This window comes from Siniperca chuatsi, linkage group LG5, assembly GCF_020085105.1.
Source record: "Siniperca chuatsi isolate FFG_IHB_CAS linkage group LG5, ASM2008510v1, whole genome shotgun sequence".
In the NCBI taxonomy this organism is placed as follows: Eukaryota; Metazoa; Chordata; class Actinopteri; order Centrarchiformes; family Sinipercidae; genus Siniperca; species Siniperca chuatsi.
This window is the reverse complement of record NC_058046.1, coordinates 26851008-26874871: the sequence shown is the minus strand read 5'-3', so window position 1 is coordinate 26874871 and position 23864 is coordinate 26851008. Positions and strand designations below refer to the sequence as shown.

At 39.0% G+C, this 23864-nt stretch overlaps 1 protein-coding gene across 4 annotated transcripts in view; it reads right to left on the bottom strand.

The window, feature by feature from the left end:
* si:dkey-215k6.1 (transmembrane protein 132D) overlaps window positions 1-23864 on the bottom strand; it is a 274706-nt gene that overhangs the window by 172456 nt on the left and 78386 nt on the right. For all 4 annotated transcript variants that reach the window (XM_044195290.1, XM_044195291.1, XM_044195292.1 and 1 more), the window contains one exon: window positions 17-435. In XM_044195290.1, the coding sequence (XP_044051225.1) occupies window positions 17-435 (419 nt within the window). The remainder of the gene's footprint in view (window positions 1-16; window positions 436-23864) is intronic.

The following is a 23864-nucleotide window of genomic DNA, read 5'->3' as shown; positions in this document are numbered from 1 at the left end:
ATTAAACTGCCAGTACCTGTATCCAGGGTCGTGCTGACCCCACTCTGGGCACCACCACTTGACCTTTGACCTTCCAGTTCAGAGTCACCTGGTTGGTCGTCAGTAGCAGATGTGGTGGTGGACCCTGAAGCAGGTCCACTGTGATTGGCTGCTCAATGCTCTGGTTTCCGTAGCTACAATTGACGCTCGGCAGGGATTGTGGGGCAGCGATGCCTGGTTCCAGCTGTTGGAGGAAGAAGGGCTCAGTCCGCGATGATAGGCTGCCGTTTCGCATAACCTCCTGATTGGCTTCCCGCAGGAAGAACGCGGAGTCAGCACCACTTAGCTGGCATTGGACGGGGAGGTAGGTGGGGAGGGAGGAGGAGAAGCGGGGCTGGGAAGAGTCCGGCCCTCCTCCTGGTCCAACTCCTGCTGCTCCTGCTTGGCTGTCAGACACTGAGGACAGATAGGTGAAGAGATGGAAGTAGGGAAGAAGGGAAAAAAGAGAAAGAAAAAAACAGTAGGTAAAAAGAGAAAGATGACAGAGAGACAGAGAAGTATAGGGGAGGAGAAAACGACAAGAAAAAGATGAACTGCATTATAATTATACAAACATTACTTTCATTAAACAGATAACCAGTGCATTGCCTGGCTAAAACTTGCAATGCTTACAGTGTCATTTGTAACTGAAATCCAAAGCTAATCATCTATTAAAGTCAAGTCAACAAACAGCGTGTAAATCCGAGACTCATTGACCTGTGAAATGCATTTTTATTGTATACACACACACACACACACTGATATATACACATGCACACATCTATCAGCTTTTGCACATAAATTCACAAATGCATTACAACCCGCTGACACAACATACACCACAGTACATGGTGTTTCTCTACAAGGAGAAATAAGCATAAACACATTAGCTCTCTTAGTTGTGTATACAAGAGTGATAGACTCAGCATCACACAGGGCTCTACATTAATACATCACCTTTTTTTTATTCCCATTCGAAAAGCATTACACCAGCATATATCAAGAATGACATATTTATTTCCATATATTTACATTTAGTTTTTATTTCCTGGTTTATTTACCAGACATTTCACAAAGATGGGGAGTTTGGAGCTTGGGATTACCAGCGTTTTAGTGCAGTATCTCATTTCCAAAGAGGACAAGAGGTTACAATGACTGTGCTGGGATTGGGGGGGTCCCTACTCTTTATCCTCCATCACTCAGGATTTGTTATTCATCTGGCTTGTTCATTTGGCTTGTCAGCAACATTGTGGTTTAGTAAAGTTCAGGAAGACCTTTGTTTTATGGCCAAGGTTTAATCTTAATCAGCTTTTTACTATGAGTGACATGATAATACATAAACACATTATTTCCTGCCAAAGTCTGAACAGTTTTGGTTATTTCTCATTTGAGATTTCTGTATTTCATTTTTTTCCCCTCTGTGCTCTTCTCACTGGTTTGAAATGGGCATGGCTCAGTTGGAAAAAGGTGATGTCACCTACTTCTGTGCACCAATCAGGATTTTGCAGCATTTGAATCAGAGTTGGATGACAGTTGGTGGGTTGTTTGGTCATTACAATCATTTTAAGTATTAAACTTTAAATACCTAAAAGCATGTTTTTTGTTGCTTATTTAGTTATGAATATTAATGTTACAGAGGATGACTTAAGATTTGAAGCCAAGTCTTCAGGGGCTTTAAATAGTTGAGCATTACCTAGGTCCCTTATATCATCTATCTGTGCATTCTTAAACACCACCAGTCTTTAGTTTCCATTGCTACCTAAGCAAAAGAAGTTCATTTTGATATGTTTGTCTATTTCAGTACAACATGCTGAGAAGCTAGTTAGCTAATGAAGACTATGTTTCTGTGTCTGTGAGCTACCAATAGCTAGCCACCAAATTTTTTCAAACCACACATTTATGGGGATTTGACATGTGCGTTGCAGTGTGCTGCAGGGTGTTGAACCTTGTTTGGGAACGGCAGCCACCAGCAATAGAAATAAGAATACTGTATAAAAGCATCTACAGAACACAAATGCATTAAATGGCTACTGTTGTAAAATGCGAGAGAGAAAAAGTATAAAATAGTGTATTTTTCTATAAAAAAATAGACGAAGGGATTTCCATTTCAACACACCAAGGATCCAGTGCTGGCACAAACAAAGCACACACATACAGAAGTGGGTTTGTGCAGAAATGTGCATGTGTGTCCTTGTGTCCTAGGGTAGCGGAGTGTGAAAATATAATGAGGGTGGGACAGTGTAGTGCTGTCTGGGGCAAGTCATACCGAGGCAACTTCACAAAAAAATAATAGCAGAGATACCTCAGTGCAACATGAATAAGCAGGCTGGTTTGGTTATGGTGCGTGGGCACTTAAGGATATGTTTAGAGTGACAAAAACAGGCAGAGGGAAAAGGAGAGAAAGAAAGGGGGCGTGACATGGAAAGACAAACAGAGAGACAATAGAATAAAGGAAATAAGACTGAGACAGAAGAGGAGGAGAAACTAAAATGAGTGAGAAGAAAAGGGAAACAGAAGAGGACAAGATGAAAAAGTATATAGAATAGTGTGACAGATTGGAGATACTGCATTTTCATGTTACACATGATGACTGCACATATTTCATTACAAATGACACCAACTTGTCTCCAATTAAATCTTTGTCCCTGAAGAATTCAAGCAAACTTTTTAAATAGATGGATATTTCCTCCTCCTCAAATAAAGGTAATATAAAAATCATTAGTCGACATTAGGTCGTCATTATGGACATTTATGCCTGCAGCACGGGGGTCACATGAGGCTAGCACTTCATGTTTTGGAGCTTATCATCTACATTGAGAGGTTGAGAGTCACATGCAAAAAAGGCTGATTGAAATGTAGCCAGAGTGAATTTTCAAATGTAGTTTGTAATCATCCACTGTTGACTGACTGACTTTTTCTTCTATTCTTTTCTCATTATTATGGGTGTCCTTGAGGTGCAAAGGCCTGCAATGTGTGTCTGTGTGTGCCCACAGGAGTCTTATGAAGCATATGTCCCAATCCTGTACAGGGACCTCGAACAGCTGACACACACACAGAAAAACACACATACATGCAGAGCTCTTTCATGCAGGCAAAGGTTGACCCTTGAATGGAATCATTAACATTGTATGAAATATCAGAAACAAATAGGAAAACCATAAAAAAACGAAAATGTAAGCTTCTACTATTGTCACCATTGTCAATTTTTCTGGACAGCATCATTGTGAACTCTATCTTCTGTGAAGACATATTATCATAAATGTAATTTTCAGACATGAGAGGCAGGCCATTCTCTATAGCTTAATAGGTGGCGCTATACTACAAGTCAGTGTTGGCCCTTTGAAATCTGGCATCCAAATACTGGTATGCCATTGGCTACCATTAAACCTGGCATGGTCCAGATTCCCTGGCATCATTATTTTGGCAACCACCAGCCACAACAGGAGTCCATACCCGCTGTGTCCTGCTGCACAGTGCGCGCGCGTGTGTGTGTGTGTGTGTGTGTGTGTGTGTGTGTAGGAGTGTCTGCATGTGTAAAATGTTTTCTGTCTGTGTGTGTGGATTTGCTCTAGTGGGTCCCTGTATGTGCATGTATGGTTAAGTAAGTGTATGTGTTTGTACGACATGTTCAAAAGTGCATATATGCATACTTTTGTATAAGTGATCATGAGTGAGACAAAGAATGCTGTATTTATACGTGTGTGTGTGTGTGTGTGTGTGTGTGTGTGTGTGTGTGTGTGTGTGTGTGTGTGTGTGGAAAATTGGACAGGAATAAAGCCAGATGTACAGAGACTTGACAAGGCCCATCTGTGATCCTTCTTCCCCCCAAAAATGCCCATCCTGCTCTTTTTCCAAGTACACACACACACACACACACACACACACACACACACACAGAGCCAATAATCAAAACACAGTGGAGCATGCAGGACAGGAAGAAAGAGAAAGGAAGAAAGAGAGCAAGAAGCAAAGCGAGATGGGTACGAGTGAAAAGGTGAGATACCAAGATGTGATAATGGTATCAGTGCTGCTTGATATTGTGTTGGTTAAATATTGACTCAGACTTTTATATTTAATTAGGGACAGGCACACAAACACATACACACACGATTAGGGCTATCTTTCGTATCAGCCTGGTTTGGGTATCTGTCTGCAAGTGTGTGTGTATGCGTGTGTGTTTAGAGAAACAGGACAAACTCAATGAAGGACCAGGCTTGTTGCAACAACACTGTCTGCAATAGCAAATTGTTACCCAAAACACACAGAAACATGAACATGTTGACACACACATAATCCATAGTTCTGTTTAACTTTTCCGTGCGCACTCTCAGTTTAATTTTCAGCGGGTGCTGCTTTGGCATGGTCCAGGGTTGCCATGCATTGCCAAAGCAGAAGGTGCCAAAATTGCTCCAGAATGTTTTCCTTAATGTATGACGATTGTCAACAAACTACTTCTCCCTCTACTCTCTGCTTCCCTCCATCTGTTTGGTCCTCTATGCCAGTGCTTCTATTTTTCTTGCTTAGGTCTTTTTGTTCTTGACTTGAATAACTATTCTTCCTTGTAAATTCTTCGGGCTGACTACTGAGCAAAGCTATTCCGAGCATGCACATTTCTACTATGTGAACTGTTAAAATACAACAAAATGTCCAAAATTGTAAAGTATTTGATGAACTGCATCAAAACATTAGCTTGAAACATGAACCTTTTGCTTCATTCAAAGCTTTTATCCACAGAAAGAAATTTCCCCCCACCCCCCAAAGAAAGCAGCGCAGACACAGCACAGCAGAGAAAAATCCATCATGGGAGAATTTCCTGAAAAAAATGAACTCCATTGATCACACAGATGGCACACTATCTGAGAGAGAGAGACGGAAAGAAATAGGGAGAGTGAGAGAGATACAGATGGATACAGGGAGATATATAGACAGAGATGGTGTGAGATGTGGAAGAAAGGAAGGAGAGTGGTGAGGAGGAGAGATAATAGGGTGAAAGAGGATGAAGAGGATGAGAGAGGGATGAGGTTTCTATTTCTGAGCAGAGCATTCATCACAAGCATAGAGTTTATTTTGGTGGTCTCTCTATCTCTCGTTCTCTCTGCCCTTCTCTCTGTCTGTCTCTCTGTCTCCTATCCTGCGTAATCTCTCCTTACTGGTGTCAATGTTCAAACGTTTTAAATGTTAAAGGTGAACTCCAATGATTTCCCACATAAATGTCTTTACTAGTCATGGGGAGTACTGTTCCGTCTGTGAAAACAGTTGTAAAAAGTCTTCATTGGCTCTGGAGGAACTTTGTCTGAGAAAATAACCCCTGATGAAGTGATGTCATCAGGACTATCTGGACTTGAGCCTGGAGACTAGAAATTTAAAACTGATAGCCTGTGGTACAAAATGGGGATGTAGCGTTTGAAAGACATGACCCGTTCCAAGGCCAAAGGGTCTAATTAAAAAGAAGCTATTGATTGCATTACGGGAAATGTCGGATCCAGCTTTTTTAGAGCTTTGGTCAGTTAAAGTAAGTATATCCTTAAATATTCTGCTTCAGTTTTGACCACTTTTTTTAATCTTTCCCCCAAGGTGTGCAAAACGAAATTGCTGGATTACCACTTTAAACATTTTGAGCTGATAAAAAGTCTCAGTTCTTTAGATTTTGGATCACACAAGTCACCTGCTGTCATTCACGATATGATCAAGTATTATCATGCAACACCCATTGCTAATGATTTGCTGGGGACATGTGGATGACTTTGGTGGTGTGCAATTTTGAAGTACACTAACTGATTTCATTACAGTGGTTCCAAATGGGCCTACATACTCTTGAATGTTTTGAACTCAACCACGAACTGTGGTATGTTTCAAGCCAGTCTCCTAACAGCTTGCTGTCTTTCCGGTGTAACACACAATGTCAGTTTACACATAGATAGATGGATGCCAGTTAGTAGTACAGGGGCTGGAGAAAGTAAGCACAATACCTTACATTATTATGAAACCCAGTGCAATAGATAATAAAACCTATAATGGATATGTTTGTTGAGACTGTGTCAGAGAGGTGTTCATGCAGCTCAGTTAATTTTTGAGACTGTGATATTGATGTATTGTATTAAAATGTAAGGTGTCCCTTATATTTTGTCCACCTAAAACTGTGCGTGTCTGTTTTGTGACCTTCTGTGTTCTTCCTCGATGATGCAGTTTGTCTGTGTTTGATGTATGTTGTCATGCTTGTAAAGACTGTCCCCGCTGACATATTAGAAAACTCGTGCCCTCGTTGGACCGATTCCCCAACAGTTTTACGACAGAAGATTTGTCCTCATTCAAGTTGTTTTAGTCGTTTCATGTTGCTTTAAAAGCTCACATATCAAAGTGCTGACTGCCAGACCTCTTTAACCACTGACTAACACTGCTAATTGGAATTTATCCTAACATGACAAACTTTGTAGCAGTTTTTGTAATTGTGATTAAGTTACCTCTGAGTTTGTCCTTGTCCATGGAGTGTTTACAGAATTTTGTCAACCCCTGGTAGAATAATCCCCCATACTCCCACACTCACATGCACACACCGCTTGTTGATTGATGTCCCTGTCATTGGGTCAGTGGAGTCACATTTCCCCAGATATGGTCTGACTACCATCTCTCTCTCCTCTGCCACTATGCCCCCCCACCCCGCCCGCTTGGACCCAATATCCCCCTCTCTCTTTCTATCTGTCTGCCTCTTTTTCTCAATTTCTTCATCTATACCTCAATATATTAGCTTTCCTCCCCTCTGTTTGTCTTTAGCCTCTCTGTCCCTCCTGCTCTGTTTCCCTCTGTCTTTGTCATTACACCTTTCCATAGGTGTAATTTAATGGTAAGACAGGGACATGTCATAGCTAATAATTTCATATAAATCATCTGCCTCCATCAGTTAACTCTGTCATGTGTCTGCAAAGCACTCACACTTTTTGAACAAATGAAAGAAAGAGACAGATAATGGGAGAAAGACATATTCTGTGGGGTAAACATCACATTCGTTCCCACTACAGCAGACCAGTAAGTTGATCAGGGAGAAAATTCTCTGAGAAATTGGCAAAAACTGTCACTGTTGATTGCAAACTAGCATTTTCTAACTACATTCACTTGCAGTTAATCACCATAATGGTTAATGTTATCTCACATTAATGTGTTAATGTGTTAGTCATTCATTATTTTTTCAACCTTTTGTGTCCAATCAAGAAACTCAATACCAAACTCAGTGGTGATTTACATGCAGATTAATTATGAATATTTATTTACACATTTAAATTAATCATCAATAACAAAATGGATTTTCTTTTTTCCCTAACAGATGGCCACCTTTACTGTACTGTAAGTCAGACATACAACTAACATGACCCTTTCTCAATACATTTTTCAGGTCTGAATGTTACGTTCCATATGATTAGTTATAGTACACACAGTGTATTTGGTTGTTCTCCTTGGTAAAGACTGTGATTATAGTGGCCTCTGCAGTTCCCAGTAGATGTCGCTCCCAAAAATTTAAATTAAATACACTGTTTGCCATTCTACCTTTCTCTCCTTTGCCATTATGGTTTGTCCTTCTCTAAATATTTCTATCATCCAAACTCGCCTCTCCAATTTCCTTCCTCACTCTGTCCATCCATTGCATTTCCAGTCTCTCCTTGAGGAGTAGGAGAAAGGGGGTGAAATGGACTGACTGAAAGACCCAGTGGAGGAAGGATACGATGGGATGGAGGACTTTGTGAGCTGTGGTTGTGACTTTTGTGACTGTGATTCATGTCAGAGTGTGTATGTGTGTGTGTGTGTGTGGGGGGGGGGGTCATTGCACTCGGACTCTCAGAGTGTGTGTGTTTGTTGCAGCAGATGCAGGGAAGTGTGAAGAGCAATTTCAAATGGTCATCATACCACTGAGAGAGACGGAGACAGAGGGAAAGAAAGGAAGGACCTCTCAGAAAGGAAGTCGAGCAGCACAGACGGAATTGGAGGTGCAATGTGCAGGAAATGCTAAATTCACACTGGTTCACACACACATGGACAAACACACATGCACACACGTTCCTTCTTCTTCTTTCTTGTTTTTTTTCTTTTTCTTTAATTGTTATTTGATGTTTTTTGTTTTTTTTTGGGGGGGGGGCTGCACAGACATGGGGATGCACAGGCATTTCATATGTCGTAGTTCCAAGAAATTAGAGAAAAAATAAATAAATGGAACAAAATAATAATTATAGTAATACAGACATATACATACATATATATATAAGTTATACAATAATACAGTTCTGTCAAGGACATGCTGTGTTTTGAGCTTGTTGATTCCAAAACACTTTGAGAGCTACTGTGTTGGGCTTCTGAGATTAGCCACGTTATCAGGTAGAAAAACTATTTTGGGGATGAAGAAAGCGTAGTGTGCAAATTTACTTCATAGATAGATATTTTTCTATATGTTATATTGCACAAAAGGTTTAACCGAAACAAAACAAATCACAATATAGAATAAGATCAGTGAGAAAAATTAGAGTACGACATTTAGATAAGAAAGCTGGCATTCATTCATTGATCTTGTAATTTGACCTAGAGGCATATTTGAAAGAGCTAGTGCAAAAACTGATACATCAACTGTTCATTTTGGTGGGTGTTCGGAGTAATGTGGTAAAATTGAGCCAACATTATCACCCGCAGTGCCTCACCCCAAACAAGCCAAAAAGAGTGATAAAAACAAACATAGTTGAAGTTCTTTCAATTAAAACAGAGTTTTGAAGAAAAGCCTCTGTTTGTGTCGGGCCAGGATCTCCTGGCTATGAATATGACGAAGGGATAAACCCATTGGGCCTTGGTGCCATTCAATTCTATCCTTCAATGGTCCACAGCCAGGCAGCCAACTTGTAAAAGCTGCTTATAAAGGGTCTAAAGGACTCACAGCCTCAACTGACTTAATGGACCAATAGGAACTAAGTAGCTAAAGAGAGAAGAGGAGAGGAGGAAATGATGGTGGAAAATAGCGTTGAGGTTGAGCGTTTAGAGGAGAATAGGTCATCAAAGAGAGGAGAAAAGGAAAGTCAGAGAGAAGAAGTGGGAGAGTAAACAGGAAGAGATGAGTGTGTGTATGTGTGTGTGTGTATGTGTCCCATGCATGTGCATTACAGTAACTAGCATCATATGTGGTCCTGCATGCCTGACCTGCTCACCGCACGCACGCACGCACACACACACGCACGCATGCACGCACGCACACACACACACACACACACACACACACATTTACTTGCTGTGACACAGTTTGTGAACATGCGTCACTTAGGGAACATGTCCCAGAGAAAAAAAGAGACACAGAGAGAGAGGATGCTTCAGGAGGCTTCATTTGTTTAGCCTTTTTTGCATAGAGTAGTTCCAAGTGCACAAAATGTATTTCAGAAACACAATACAAAACTATACATATTCAATATACATACATGTATAGGAGAGCTATAGATATAGAAATACAACAGTGCTAGTCAACCCTGTATTCTGCACACCTTATGTCCTCTCTTGCAATGCACCTGGGAAATAATCTTTTTGCATGGCTGATCCATCCCTGGCAACCTTCTGCAGATATGTCCAGACATCGAGCATCCATTGCATCCAAGAGGGACATCTATTCAGGTGGCTGGTAGTCTTATACTTTACACTTCGATGAGGAAACAGCGGGCAGATCAGCCCTGTGTCTGAGTGCTGAGCAGCGGGGCGGGCCTTAAGGCTCAGCTGTATACACACAGCCGGAGATCAGAGCTGAACAGCAAGTCACAGAAAAGTAAGTAGACAACGAAAACATGTTTGGATCATAGACTGACACGTTAAGTATTAATACTCAAGTTTCCTGGTGTCTCTGTCATCAAGAAATCTATGTTGAAATCATAGGAATAAACAAAAGAAACCTTGCTGTCAAAAAAACCCTTTTTCTTACCGTCTGCGCACACAGGAGGCTATCTCTATCCAGCACCAAACGGCAAGCAGCAACGGGTAGTTAGTAACGCCTGAAAACTTCTCAAATACCGTCTCTCACACACATAATAGACAAATAAATTAACAGTATTATGAGTTGGAGTTTAATTTGTGTATCTGACTCACCGACCAGCACGTATTTTAGTGAGATATCTTAATTTTTTAAACTGTTCACCTCTGATTCCCACGATCTTCTCCCACTAAAATAGCATAGCTAAACAACGTACGCTGATAGTGAGTTGAGGCAACAAAATCCAGAATGTTAAATTTGTACAGTTTATCTTTATGGATTATAATGATGCCGAATTGACAAGAAGACTGTCGACATTATCTTGTGTTTCTAGATTCATGTGTTTTTGCTGACACGTAAGGAAACTGTTAATATGTCATATTTCTTCAAGGGAGTTTGGCGTGATATTTTCCCCAGAGAACACAGAGAGCTTCCATTTTATTCAAATTGCTACTGTACGTATATTTTTAACGTTTTGTCACCATTACAGAAACACTCAGTAACTGCTAAAGTATGATAAGGTTGTCTGACATTGACTGCAGTTAGTTAGTCGTTTGATGAATGGTTTACAGTCTAATATATGTTTGTATTGATTGATGGTGGCTGATCAGGCGAATTATTAACTAACTGTACTCAGTTTCTAATGGCAGTATGCAGTAAATGGTTGCCCTTTGTGTGCATGTTTTTAAGCTACTAATTAAACATGATGTGCTTCGTTCAGTGTACAGTTTTAATAAACTCAGTACTGTTTTTCAATACACTGACACCTAATTGTTGATTGTATACTGTTTTGTCTTCATACAATGAAGACTTATTGTTATTGCACCATTGGTTTTGGCCTTGGTGCTCTACATTTTGGCCGTGATGCCCCAATAAATTTGTATTTATCAAAGGCCAACGTGGCCTCGCCCTAAAAATGACTTAATTCCAGGCCTGGAATCTGGAAATGAATTTAGATTAGTGTGAGTGGCTATTCTTACTCAGGATAAAATTTGATGACTTGGAAATTGCATAGGGCCTAACTGGAAATGGCTATATGACGTGCATAATAGTCAAATAACGAAAAAAACTACTGAAAATTTTGAGTGTGAGTGTTCATTAAAACCCTAAAGTCCCTGTATGAGTTTTCACCAAAAAAAATTGTTTCAGATTTTTTGTATTCCATAATAATAAAACCATTAGCATGAGCACAGCCTGCGATCACAGCTGTGCGAGGGTCAGAGAGGGAGCACACACCAGAAAAACCTAAGAGAAAAGTAGACAGTGAAAACACAGCTTTTAGGCTACTTCCCAGGGCAGTTCAAAACCAGTAGCTATGTCTCATATATGCACAAATCTTTGAGAAAATATACAAATGTTTCAAACTGAAGGCACAGATAATAAACAATCTGAGAGCCCAATATGATCGATCCACTTTATTTTTGGATGTACATTTTTTCAAAAGCTCTCTGTTATGTATTTTATTTTTAAATGCAGCCCTTATTAGGCTATAGGTTACTTGAAATGAGAAAATATTCACTATTAGTAGTTAACATCTGTCTATAATTGTCTATAATGTTAGTTTCTTTCATGTTGTTGTGTATACTAATTCACACCTCAAATCAACGGTATGAATTTTTCTATGCATTGGAGCAGCAATACTGGAGGCCAGGCAATCGTCCCGTTCCAAACAGGCACACTTTGAACGGGCACTGCACTAGTACAAAATGAAAGGAGGAGCGACAAAAGACCAACGTCAATTTTAAGTTGTTCAAGTTGTGGTTGGTCAACAACAAAAAGAGAACAATCTCTTTCCAACAGGAGGTATGCTACTGTTATGGCCCAACCACTTACGAGTCAAACAATTAAATGAAAGTCTTATTTTCTCCTGTGTCATTGTGTTAGCTGAACTGTAAGCTAGCTAGGCTAACGATAGCCATAACATAATCGGACTACTTTTACTGGAGCTACTAGCTAGTTGCGATTATCTTGCTAATATTAGGTATAACTACTTTTTATTTCTACGTTGTATCTTATATTTCATCAGAAGAAGGTGAATGTAGCAGCAGGGCAGGCAGGGTGGCCGGGTGGAGAGATCTCAACCCCCCAAATGTTCAACCCAAAGTTACACCCATGTTACCTTTGAAATTAAATACATCGATAATGTTACAGTGCAGTGCATTCAGCTTCCACCATCTAATTGCAGCCCATTGATTTCCACTCAGACAAAATGCCAAGACTCCTTAAGGCTGTTATTATAAGGCTTTTTCAAAGGTCAAAGAACAATATAATTGTTGTGTTAACATGGCTGAAGCTACTTTACAATAATAGAAGCACATATTGTCTTTACTTTGATGCTCCAGCAATAATCTGCAGTTATTTTGTTCACACCATTTTGTCATCTTAACAGTCAGTTTAATTCAAGTGAGGATAGACACAGCCAATGCCTAAGAACTAGGTATCTTTATTTGATTTTGTGTAATCAATAGTATTATTTATTGTGTATTCTATAACTATTTAAATATCTATCTCTTTATCTCAGACTATTTGCTGTTGCAAGTAATAAAATGTAGACTCAAACAATTACACGTAGACTCAAAGCAAAATGATAACAGCAAAATAAGGATGCAAAGTATCTTGACATTCTTGTTTTTCAAGAAGTAGTGTAGTGTCCAGTTAGTAGAAATTAATCCACACCTGCCAGCTGGTCAGAATAGAGAATTTTCAGTGGCCAAGGTAAAAACATTTTTTTTAAGTATTTAAGATTCCCAGGTTTTTAAAATGATTAGATTAGCCTAATGGCAAGACCAGCCACTGCAGCTCAATAGAATACAGTGTGAAAAAATTCACATCCTCTTACCATTGTACAGCATGCCCTTATAATCCATCTCTAATCTGTTTACAACTCTAATCTGGTTAGGTCAATCTGATTAATGTTCAACAGTTAATTACCGGAATATGGTGCAAGTAATCTGATTGATGTACTAATGAGAGGAGGATTATCACACAGTTGACAGGCACCTCTCTCTCTCCCTCGGTTCCATTTTGTCTGTATCTGCATCACTTTGTTTTATCTAATTTCTCCTCAGTTTTGCTGGCATGTTTCAGCTCTGTTAATCTGGGTCTCATTATCTGTCTTCCCCTCTGTATCCGCACTTGTCCCTCTCTGTCTCACTTCCCTCTGCTGTCAACAGTCTCTCGCTCCCTGTTAATCAGTCATTCTCTGTCTTATTGCCATCGATTGCTACAGATGCCACATGAGCACAAACTTAATTAAGTCTGACAAGCGCAGGTATTTTTAATCGCTGCATCCGAAACACACCCATTCGTGCAAATGCAAGCACACCAAATACATACACACCCATCCACACAGACACACACCCACTGAAACACATTTTAAACCTCAATTTAAACCAATTTGTTTTTAAATTGACAGACACTTGACTTTTGGGTGAAAATCATTAGTGCTAATTGTGCCCTTGTTCAATTTTGACATTTTGTAAGCGTGTGTGCAACGGGAGGATGTCAGTGAATGTCAGGTCATATCAAGCCCACATGCAACACACACACACACACACACAAGTATATCTGTAGTTGTAAAGACCTGTTATTCAGATTATTCCCTGTCCTCGAACGCCATTACACTCAACCTTTAACCAGCATTGACCTTGACCTTAAACTGAAAACAAAAGTATGAAGAGGTGACAACCAATAAATATCCTTGCTGTTACACTTGTTTCACTTCTTCACTATCCTTGTGAGATCATGAACACACACACACACACACACACACACACACACTCGCATGTGCATACTTCAGTCTTCATCATCACCTCCCCCAAGGTCATCTATCAAAAACACAGCTGCGTCAATGTGCGAGTTTTTATGCAGAGGTGTGAACTAACATTTCAAATTAGCCTGTCTCATGTTGATCATCTGTCTCTCTTTCTGTCCCTCTTTGTCTTCTGGTCTATCACATTGTCCAGTCAAGGTCTGTCTTTTTGTGTTACATTTTCTCACTTTCACAGATTATTTATTTCTCCTATTATCTCTTTGTCCAAATCTCACAGGAAATCTGTCTTTGGGATTTTTAACAAAATATTTTTTTCTTTACATCTGTGTTTGGCACTGTGTGTGTGAGTGGACGTGTTTACAGATATGTGCATGTGTACGTGACTGTGAAGTGAAAAAGGCGGGTTAATTATAATTAGCTAAGTGATTGGCAGCATAAATGTGTGTAAGTGTGAAAGTAACAAGTTATGAGTGTCAGCTTTGGGAGGTTCATATTTGTATTAATAAGTACTCAGTTTGAGGTCACTTATGTAATTTTAAATCAGAAAGACAGTTAGGTTTTATGAAGGGAATAGGAAAAATTATGGTTTGGGAAAAAAAGGGCACGTATCCAACCAATATTATTGATAGCACAATATAAAGAATAATTGCACCTTTTAAGTAAGGACATTTTAAGACAGAATTGTTATGATTAACTTCAGTCTAAGTTTTTCAATATTATATTTGACCTTTTGTTTTTCAGTCGTCTTTCTCAATCTCAGATTTATATATTTTATTGACCATTGCACTCACGCAATACTGACAAAGCAGTTTACAGATTAGGTGTAAAAAATTATTACATAAACAACTAAATTTCATGTATTCAACCATACTAGAGATATGTGACATAAGTAGAGATAACTGTCTGTCTCTCCTTTTGCCACAAGTCACTCTTCTAGTGCCTTATAGCAATATTGAATAAAACAGAAATATAACCATTAAAAAGGAAGAAATATGGTCATCCATTTGAGAATTACAGATAAATTACTATTATAAGCAGAGTCAAACTGGGGCATACTGTGTCCTCAGCACCACCATTCGACTTTCAATTAATTCCTCAACCTTTTCTCTCATCCACCATCCACATCCTGTCCTCCCCACCCCACTTCTTTCCCTCTCGTCTCGTCTTCCTCTCTCCATCCCTCTGATCTCAGTATTTCTCATAACAATCCCATTAAGCAGAAACACCATAAAACGAACATCAGATTTAAATTCTAAGGTCAAACATTTGAATATGAGAGAACATTTGTAGTGGAAGGGGAGCTATCAGACTAAGTAGGTAGGTCACTTCAGACTAAGTTTCAACAGGGTCATCTATAAAAGACAGAGCGAGCAATGTAAAGGGCCATCCCTGTGATTGGCATGTGTTAATTTCTTTACTGTACAACAAAACCAGTGTACTATGTTACTGACAACCATTTAGCTTGTTGTGCATATTTGTGTTTTTTCTACCAATTCTAACATCTGAAATTTGACAGTTGTTCTGCATGAACAAGCTATTAAAAACCTTACAGATAAACATTAAGCAATTATGGATGTCATGACAGTGAATAATGTATATTTGGTAGCTTTTTCCCAAAGAAAATGCTACTGTTCAGCAGACTGCCAGGTCTAAATTTTCACCCTGAAGAGCTTTGCCAGTTTTATCATACAACAATGCTGTATTTTTATGTTCAACATGTGATTGATTATCTATCTCAAACTACTTTGAAGTCTCTGCAAGTTGGTTTTAATGTCATGCTGATATTAACTGAAACCAGAGGCTGTCTGCAATGTTGAAAAATGCAGCCATCAATCTAAAACTTTACAGCATGTTTTAAAAAAATCAGCAGTATTGTAAATTACACAAAATCTAAAACGCATGCAAAACAACAGCATCATTCCTTATATGAGGATTTTAGGTGATATAATGCATGACTAAAGAACAAGTACAAGAATCAAGAACTCATTTATCCACACTGTTTTTCATTTAGACATAAAATAATGTATCTTATGCCACTACAACAACTGTTTCACTAATAAACAACTACTTTGCTCTATAACAAGCATTTGTTAAGTGATTATAATGTGGCTTTGTTTTTTCAATTGATTGTGTTGTATGGTGTGATCCTACTAAACCCAGCCAGAAAAACTAATTTCTCTCTCAGCATGAGGGGTCTTGATTTAATGAATACAAAGAAAAAAAAGCTTGGGAGCATGTAATTGGATAAAATATTAGGTGAAACAAACAAATATGACACAATTTCACTTATTATACAAGTTTTGGAGCATGTTTGTGATGCTAATCAGCCATCGAGGTTGGGAGCTAACACGCACCAGATGCTGGTGAGATGTGGCTGTAAATAATTCTGCCTATTAGTGACTTTGGCAGGCAGTCAAACATTATTTGAAGGTAGTGTTTTGGGGGATGAAACCATATAAGTGGCTGGTTAAAGACTGGCTAGCCACACTAGAGTGTAGGCAAAAACGTGAGTTCCTTGTCTGAGAAGTGACAGATGTAAAATGCATACAGATGGAGAGAATGCAAAAAGAGAGGAATGAAAGAAGATAACGTAATGTAAGATAAGTTAACATTAGGTAGAAGTGGTGAATGATGTTTGTTATTATGCTTTTTCAGAGAACTAACTTTCCTGCTTGATGCTTTGCAAGACAGGAGCATCCGCTGCATAAAAAAATAATAAAACAAAGGGAAAACAAAAGGTGTGCTCAAACTGATGAGAGGAGCGGACTGCATGGAGAATAGACCGCTTTTAGCAGTACACACCCACACTGCTTCCAGTGGGACTCACTGTTCAACCTGGCCTCTTTCTAAAGGTTAAACACAAGCAGCCTCCAACCAGGACAGGAGAAAGGAGGGGCAGAAGGGCGCAAAAAGCTCCTTTTATCTGCCTCTGCTTTTACTTTTTGTCTATCACTGTCTTGCTGTCTTAACACCTGTTCTCCATCTCTCACTTCCTCCAATCACTTAAAGGTGCTATTGATAACATTGATAACATTCAGCCACTAGATGACGCACTCTTCCTCCCCCCTTCCATTCCATTCCAGTGCCACATTGCACAACCTGCATATTTCATGGTCGAGTGGGGTCACACTCAGTCATGTCAAGTGATGAATTTTTCGTGATAGAGTAATGAATTCATTTTGCAACATATAGATGTACATTAGCTATAGATTTATGTTACTTTGTGCGGTGGTGTTTCATGTAACGTTATCTATGGTAATCTTAGGATATGGCCAGCTAGCTTTAGGTAATGTTTAGCTTGTCATCTAAGTGTCCACTCAGTGTCCAACGTAACATTTTTTCAGTTTTACTGGCCCCTTGTATATTTTCACTGGCCAGGCAGCCAAAATATTAAAATAACCTTTTTTTCACAATCATTTAATAATTATAGGTGCCCTATATAGCAACACTTACTGTAAAAGGAAATTTCAATCATACTTACACTAAAAGACATTAGGTAAATATTTACATTTTAATCCAATCAAAGAGTACAGTACATTGTAGGGATGCTATTAAAACCACAGCGCTCGACATTAGACAGACAGCTAAAGTAAAAGCTGACGTTAGGTAGCGCGTAGTGTTGACCTAACATTAGTCGAAGTGTTTTCTTGCTGAAAACAAATAACTCATAGCTGGTTATAAAAAACAGCTGAGCGTCACACAGCAACAATGGCTACAGGGAGAAAGGACGACTGTATGATCATGTCAGTATTTTTAGATTTTTATATTAACGTGAGTACCATAGCTGTTGAGCTCAACGCAGCTGGCTACATGGCTAGCTAGCCACAAGTACCTCACATTTTGGGTCTAAACACTATAATGAGCAGATTTACAGTAGTTCTGAACCTTAATTCATACCTTCCACAAGCCACATTGGTAATATATTGGGATCCCACGTCCACTCCGTTCTTAAAGAAGAGTGACCGTCTTTTCATAAGTGGACCACCCTGCCACTGGCCCAGACGGACTAGTGACTGGTCAATCAACTTGTCCTGTCCCCGGGCCATCGGTTATGTCGGACCCCGGCCCACTTCTAAATCCTCTCTGATACGCATCTTTGTTATAACCTTACATTGTTTGAGGGAACTATAACGTTAGGTAACTGTCAATAATGCTAACGTAGCTCCTCTGGGATTAACTTTGATAACCTAACCAGTGACAACACATTAGTTAAGGTTGTAAGGTTGACTGTCGGTAGTTGTTGTTTATTTTGTTTAAATATGCAGAATTGTAATTTTATGGGTTATTGTTGTTCGGACGATTAAGCTAATATAGCTAATATGTGTTAACGTCAGTGTCCGTTTTATCCACACTAACTGGCAACTATACCACGGGATACCAACGTTGTTATACTATTGGCTCACAAGCCTTGTTAGAAGCAGGAACCAAACGTCAGACATCTCACACAGAGATAAACAAAACATTCATTTTGGACCCATCAAAATTTTTAAAATGAATAGTTCACAACCATATATTTTTTTGTAGGAAAATGATACTTTTATTCCGCACCTTTCTAAAAGCTCTGTGGATGTTTAAAAAAAAAATAAAATAAAATTCATCTACATAAAAATGTTATCAATAAAACCTTTAAACAGAAGTTCTTTGTACTCAAACTCAAAGTTTTATTTCTAAAACAGTTTACAGCGTACATCACGCGCTTAACATATCAAAATGACAAATGACAAATGATTGAATGTGGCAAAACATGGGTTAAATAATTATTATAATCATTATTGATTAAATCAACAGTGTTTCATACCAACTCAGGACACTCTGTCATTGTCCCTGTCCCTCAGGCTACGGTGCGCTGACACATACTGATCAAATCGGTGAGCAGTGCCAACCTCCGAAAGCATGATTTTTTTTTTGTCCTCAACCTCTCTTCAGCAAGGAGAAATGATCTCACATGGGTCTTTTGCTAAAGTATGTTTTGCATATATCATAATATTTTTCAAAGTTTAAAGGAAAAATATGCTCTCTCTTATCTTCTCTCATTTTTTAAGGTCGTCTCGTTTGACAGAAATTAGCTAACAGTCTCTCAATCGACTAATTCATCCATCATCCTCGCTGCTACCTGTTGTCGCACCTCAATCATTTTGAGGGAATGACTTATCCACACACATACACACACAAATTCATAAAGAAGTCATACCTATGCATAAATTCCGGACATCATGGACCAGAATACAAATCATGACCTCTGTTGCCTGTCACTGGCTGATACATAAGAAATAGATGCAGCCTTTGCTGTCCCTTCCTAAAGCAGAGCCTGGAGCCAATTTCACTACTTTCCATGTTTTTTTAATCCACTCAACTGAAGCTTGTTGCTGCCACACTGGTGGCATTTTGGACTTAGCTTTGCTCATCTAAAGTAATGTATTAACCAAGTCAGTTATTCTCTGTGTTCTGGCTTGTTTTAATCATGAAATGTATTTGCACTTTTTACGGTTTATTCTTTTGTTCTTGTTATTTATTGCTGTGGTTTTCTCTCTCACCTAAGTTTCACTTTTGCAAAGCAAGCTATAACCCAGATTTGGGTTTTTGCTTTTGCTTTGCTTTTATTATTACTGAGACAACTGAGCATGAACCTTTGAGTATGATCAACCCTATACGTCACACTCAAATGATTAAAATTACAACCCAGGTGATTAACTTGCTAATTGATGCTTATTTAATTAGCATCATTGTGAAGTGTGGCTGGATGCAATTGCAAGTGTTATCCTCTCTTCCCTCCTTCTCTCCTGTGTCCACACTGCAGATACAGGAGGCTCCCCATTGTGTAGCTCACCTTTAAGTAATTTAGCTTACTAACATATTGTTGTTAGCGCACTTTGGTTTCTGAACCGCTGACTGTGCAGCGTCAAGCCAGTGGGGACTCTTTAGCCCATTGCTGAGATGGATGGTGAAGTTAGAAATTGTAACATGTAACAAACTAATTATATACCTAACTGTCGGTAAGATCACAAGATAATTGAGATGTACATGAGTTAAAAGAAAAATGTAATTGTACGCACTTAGAGTGGTAAATAAACTTAATTATGTTTGATAAAGTTCTGTTGGTAACTTTTTGTAATAAGTGGCTGTTCCTTCAGCTGATCTACTTCTACTTCAATTTGTGACTTCCTTATACTGACATCCACTGGCATATAAGTGTAGGCGAAGAGAGATAGTTACATCAGATGCTGTAGTTTGTAAACCTTATTTCCTGTATACTGTACACACAACCATTTCTGAGTCTCAGGCAGGTAATGTATCTTTTTTTTCCAACCCCCTCACCACACACACACACACACACACACACACACACACACTGTGTTGGCCCAGCATTACAGTCATTAAACTTCATTATAGGGACAGTTGGTGCTTACACAGAGGTGTGTGCATGTCTGTGTGCTGGGGGGTGGATGGGGGTCAGTGTGAAGGATGGGGTGCCACTTGCACTTTACTGTAGTCAGCACACACACACATTAATGCGGCTACAGTCCCATACACTACCAAAACAAGCTCACAAACACACACAGGGTTGCTTTATTGTTGCAAGGTTACAACAGTGAGCCAACGTGTGTCTACATGTTTTGATCTCAACACTGTTCAAATCATTAAGTTGTTTTGTCCAAACAATGACTAATGAGAATGTTCCAATAAAGCGCAATTCCACTTTAAGTGGAACATTAACATGAATTTGTTAATGTACTACTTTGAAGATTTTACAAGTGTATTGTAACCCTTACAGAAGTTAAAGGGCCCAAAATGTTGTTTGGTGTGATTATGGGTAATGGATGTCAATAACAGGGGTTTTGCCATGTCACAAAGCATCTAAAGTGAACGGGTCCAAATGGTTTGGTGCTCAAAGACTAAAGTGTGACAAAGAGAAACATGAACATGCAAAAAGTTTATTAGTGACACTTAACAAATGTACAAAGGTGTTGTGAGTACATTATAATATTGCCGTTTAAAAAAACCACTGAAATACAAGTGACTGGTTATATCTTCACCAATTATTTGTGACTGAAACGGTTTAACTGATGACATCTCATTTTATGAAGACTCTAAATCAGTAATGGGTATCCCTAATGTCCTTTAAATCTGAAAAGCAGCATATATTTGAATTCGCCTTGAGTCTCAATGACAAACACAGTAAATTGAGACTGGTCCCAAAACATTTATGATGGACGACAGTTATGGAGTAGGTGTCTAAACATATAATGGACTAAATATGTAGATGTATTTATATTTTAACACCCATTTTCAGATGAAAATAACGGACTTGGTGTCATGGTGATATGGTGGTGAAAATGTGGGATTATACAGTTGGGTGTTGTTGAATAAAAGAGTGTATCTCACTTTTATAAATAATGATTTAAAAAAGACAAGCTGGAGATACAGTGCTTTAAGACAGTGAGGATGTGCTAAAATGCCCAAAACTGTTCACTCCTGGTGGTTCTGGCTGTGTTTGAATGTGAATGAAATCAGACAGTCACACGTAGATGTCTAGCGAAATGACACATGCATCCAAACACCATCATGCACATCTGGAAAACTGCTGCTTTATCTTAAAAATCTTCATCATAAAAAACGTTAACTTGCCACTCAAACAGACAGACACACAATCGCAGATACAGTAGATGTGCAAACACGCAGACAGACACTTACACAAAGCACACATTTCAACCGCACATTGCTCTTTCTAAGATCTCACCTTTTCCATTGTGTGACAGAGACAGCGATCACTTTCACTTGTCTCTTCTGTGTCTCACCTGCAGGTGTGATGATGTCACATGCAAGTAACAGCTGTTTGGATATTAAGTGTAACTCTGTGTATGTTTGTGTGTGAGTGTGTGCGTGTCATGGCTGCTCTAACTGCCAGATGTCTCACTGCTGTGATGACTGAAAACAAGACTTTGCGGAGGTGACACTAACTTGAAATCAGACCACATTTGTACACAAAGATGTAACTATATGTGTTAGAGACTTTATTTTAAATTGTTGTGCTGATGCTGCACTATTCATCCAGCCCGTATGGAAAGCATTTGGGGAAAAGTGCTTACAGTTTATGGTGTGGAAAGACCACTAGGTTTTGTGGTACAGTAAAACTGTTCAACGGATTAACATTCAAAGACATTATTATTACCGTAAATTGATAAATGAATGAAGGACAAACAGAAATAAGTCCAAGAGACATAGAGATAGACGTACAGTAGAGTGTGCCTGTTTATGTGTGCTTATGTCATGTTATGTTATGTTATGTATGTCTCCTTGTGTGGGTGTGTGTGTGTGTGTGTGTGTGTGTGTGTGTGTGTTGGGGGGTGGGGGGTGGGGGCGGGGTTGGGGATTTGACATTGAGCAGACAGTTCCAGTGGGATGAATGTATAAGTGATGGCTGATTAGCATAAAGCTCAGGAAACCAGCCGTCTCCACCTTTATTGCTTCACTCTGCATTCATTTCACTCCGACAGATGCCAGTTCGCAGCCAAACATAAACAAACATTAATAACCCAAAGGCTTTTTTCCCACCTTATTTTAATAATGCCAGACTCTGTTATTCTTTCCAATAATATTTATACTTGAGCAGAGTGAGTCGGAAGTATGACTGCAAACTTCCAAATTTCATGAATAGGGAGTTGGGATGGGGTAAGGGCAACGTGTAATTGGAAAATCCTAAAAACCTAAAACCCATATGCTCCGCTCAAACAAACTTTGACATTCAAGGTGGCCTTGAGCAATGCGAATAACCCCAACTGCTGTAGATTTCTGTTAATAATAGGCAGAACTCAACAGTTCCGATCCTGCCAACATTGCTATAGAAAACTGATGTAAAGTAGGGTGATGCTGAATGTTAATGTTTTTAATTTTAGCACATCAGGTACAATCAGTCAATGTATCCATTCATCCTGCAGCACTCATTTTAATGATCTAAGTTTGGGTTTCCCTATCCACATGCAGGTAGGTTGGGTTGGGTTGTGCAATTCAGACTAGATGCTTAAAGGTGGTGATCTTTTATAGTCGCTTTGAAGCACTGCACATCATTGCAGGACAGTTGACATTACAGCATTTCTGCAACATGCTGATCTGGGCAAGAGAAGAACAACATAGAAACAAGTCTAACCCAAACTATAAAATGATAATTGTTACTATTTGCCAGCTCAGCACTCTTAATATAATCCATTTTAATAACCTTACAAATAACAGCAGAGTAACATAATTCATCTCCAAATCTGCCAATATAACCTAACTGTACTGTAATTTCCTATTATTTAACAAGAGAAGAGAAGGACACTCTATATAGCCATGAAAAATCTATGGTAGTACAAAAACAAATAAAAGAGACAAGCAGAGTGGCCGATATGTCATATGTAATTTTGTTATCCATATTTCTCTTTAGAACAGAGCTTCTATCCATTTAATATATATATATATATATATACACACACAACAAGATTAACCTTTTCCAGCGCACAGACAGGCAACTGTCAAAACACACTCGCCATAGATTTCTCCCTCTTGTCCCTTCCTTTACTTTAAGAGATATTTCTTAACATAACAGCAGAGAATAGGTGGTGGGTCTCAATACGGCTAAGTCAATGTACATTTGTTGATGATTTATTATTTGACTTATAATTTATATTTGGTTATACAATGACTCGTGCATTAGTTTGTAATCAAAGCAATTTATGTACATGTGTTTGTCAGTTGCTCAGAACTTTGGGAAGGGTTTCAAGTTACGAGTTGGACCTTTGATGGACTATACACTCATTTGGCTGTCCTAGCATTTCTGAATTCCAATTGGTCAGGATAACAGTTATGGTTTAGACCTTTTACAAACTGTGTTCTTAAAAGAAACACACCACATTAGAGTTCACTTGGAAGAACACCGTGACTCCTGTTTTTTAGCAAACCATGGTTCACTTGTTTAATGTGCACCTACTGTTTTGAGGGTACCCAGGGTTGGTGTACAAGCACAGAGTTTTTGAACCACTTCCTCTCCCCGGTTGTGTTTCACGGGGGAGGAGGACATAGTTACATTACACTCTACCATTTTGTTGTCACTCTTACTAA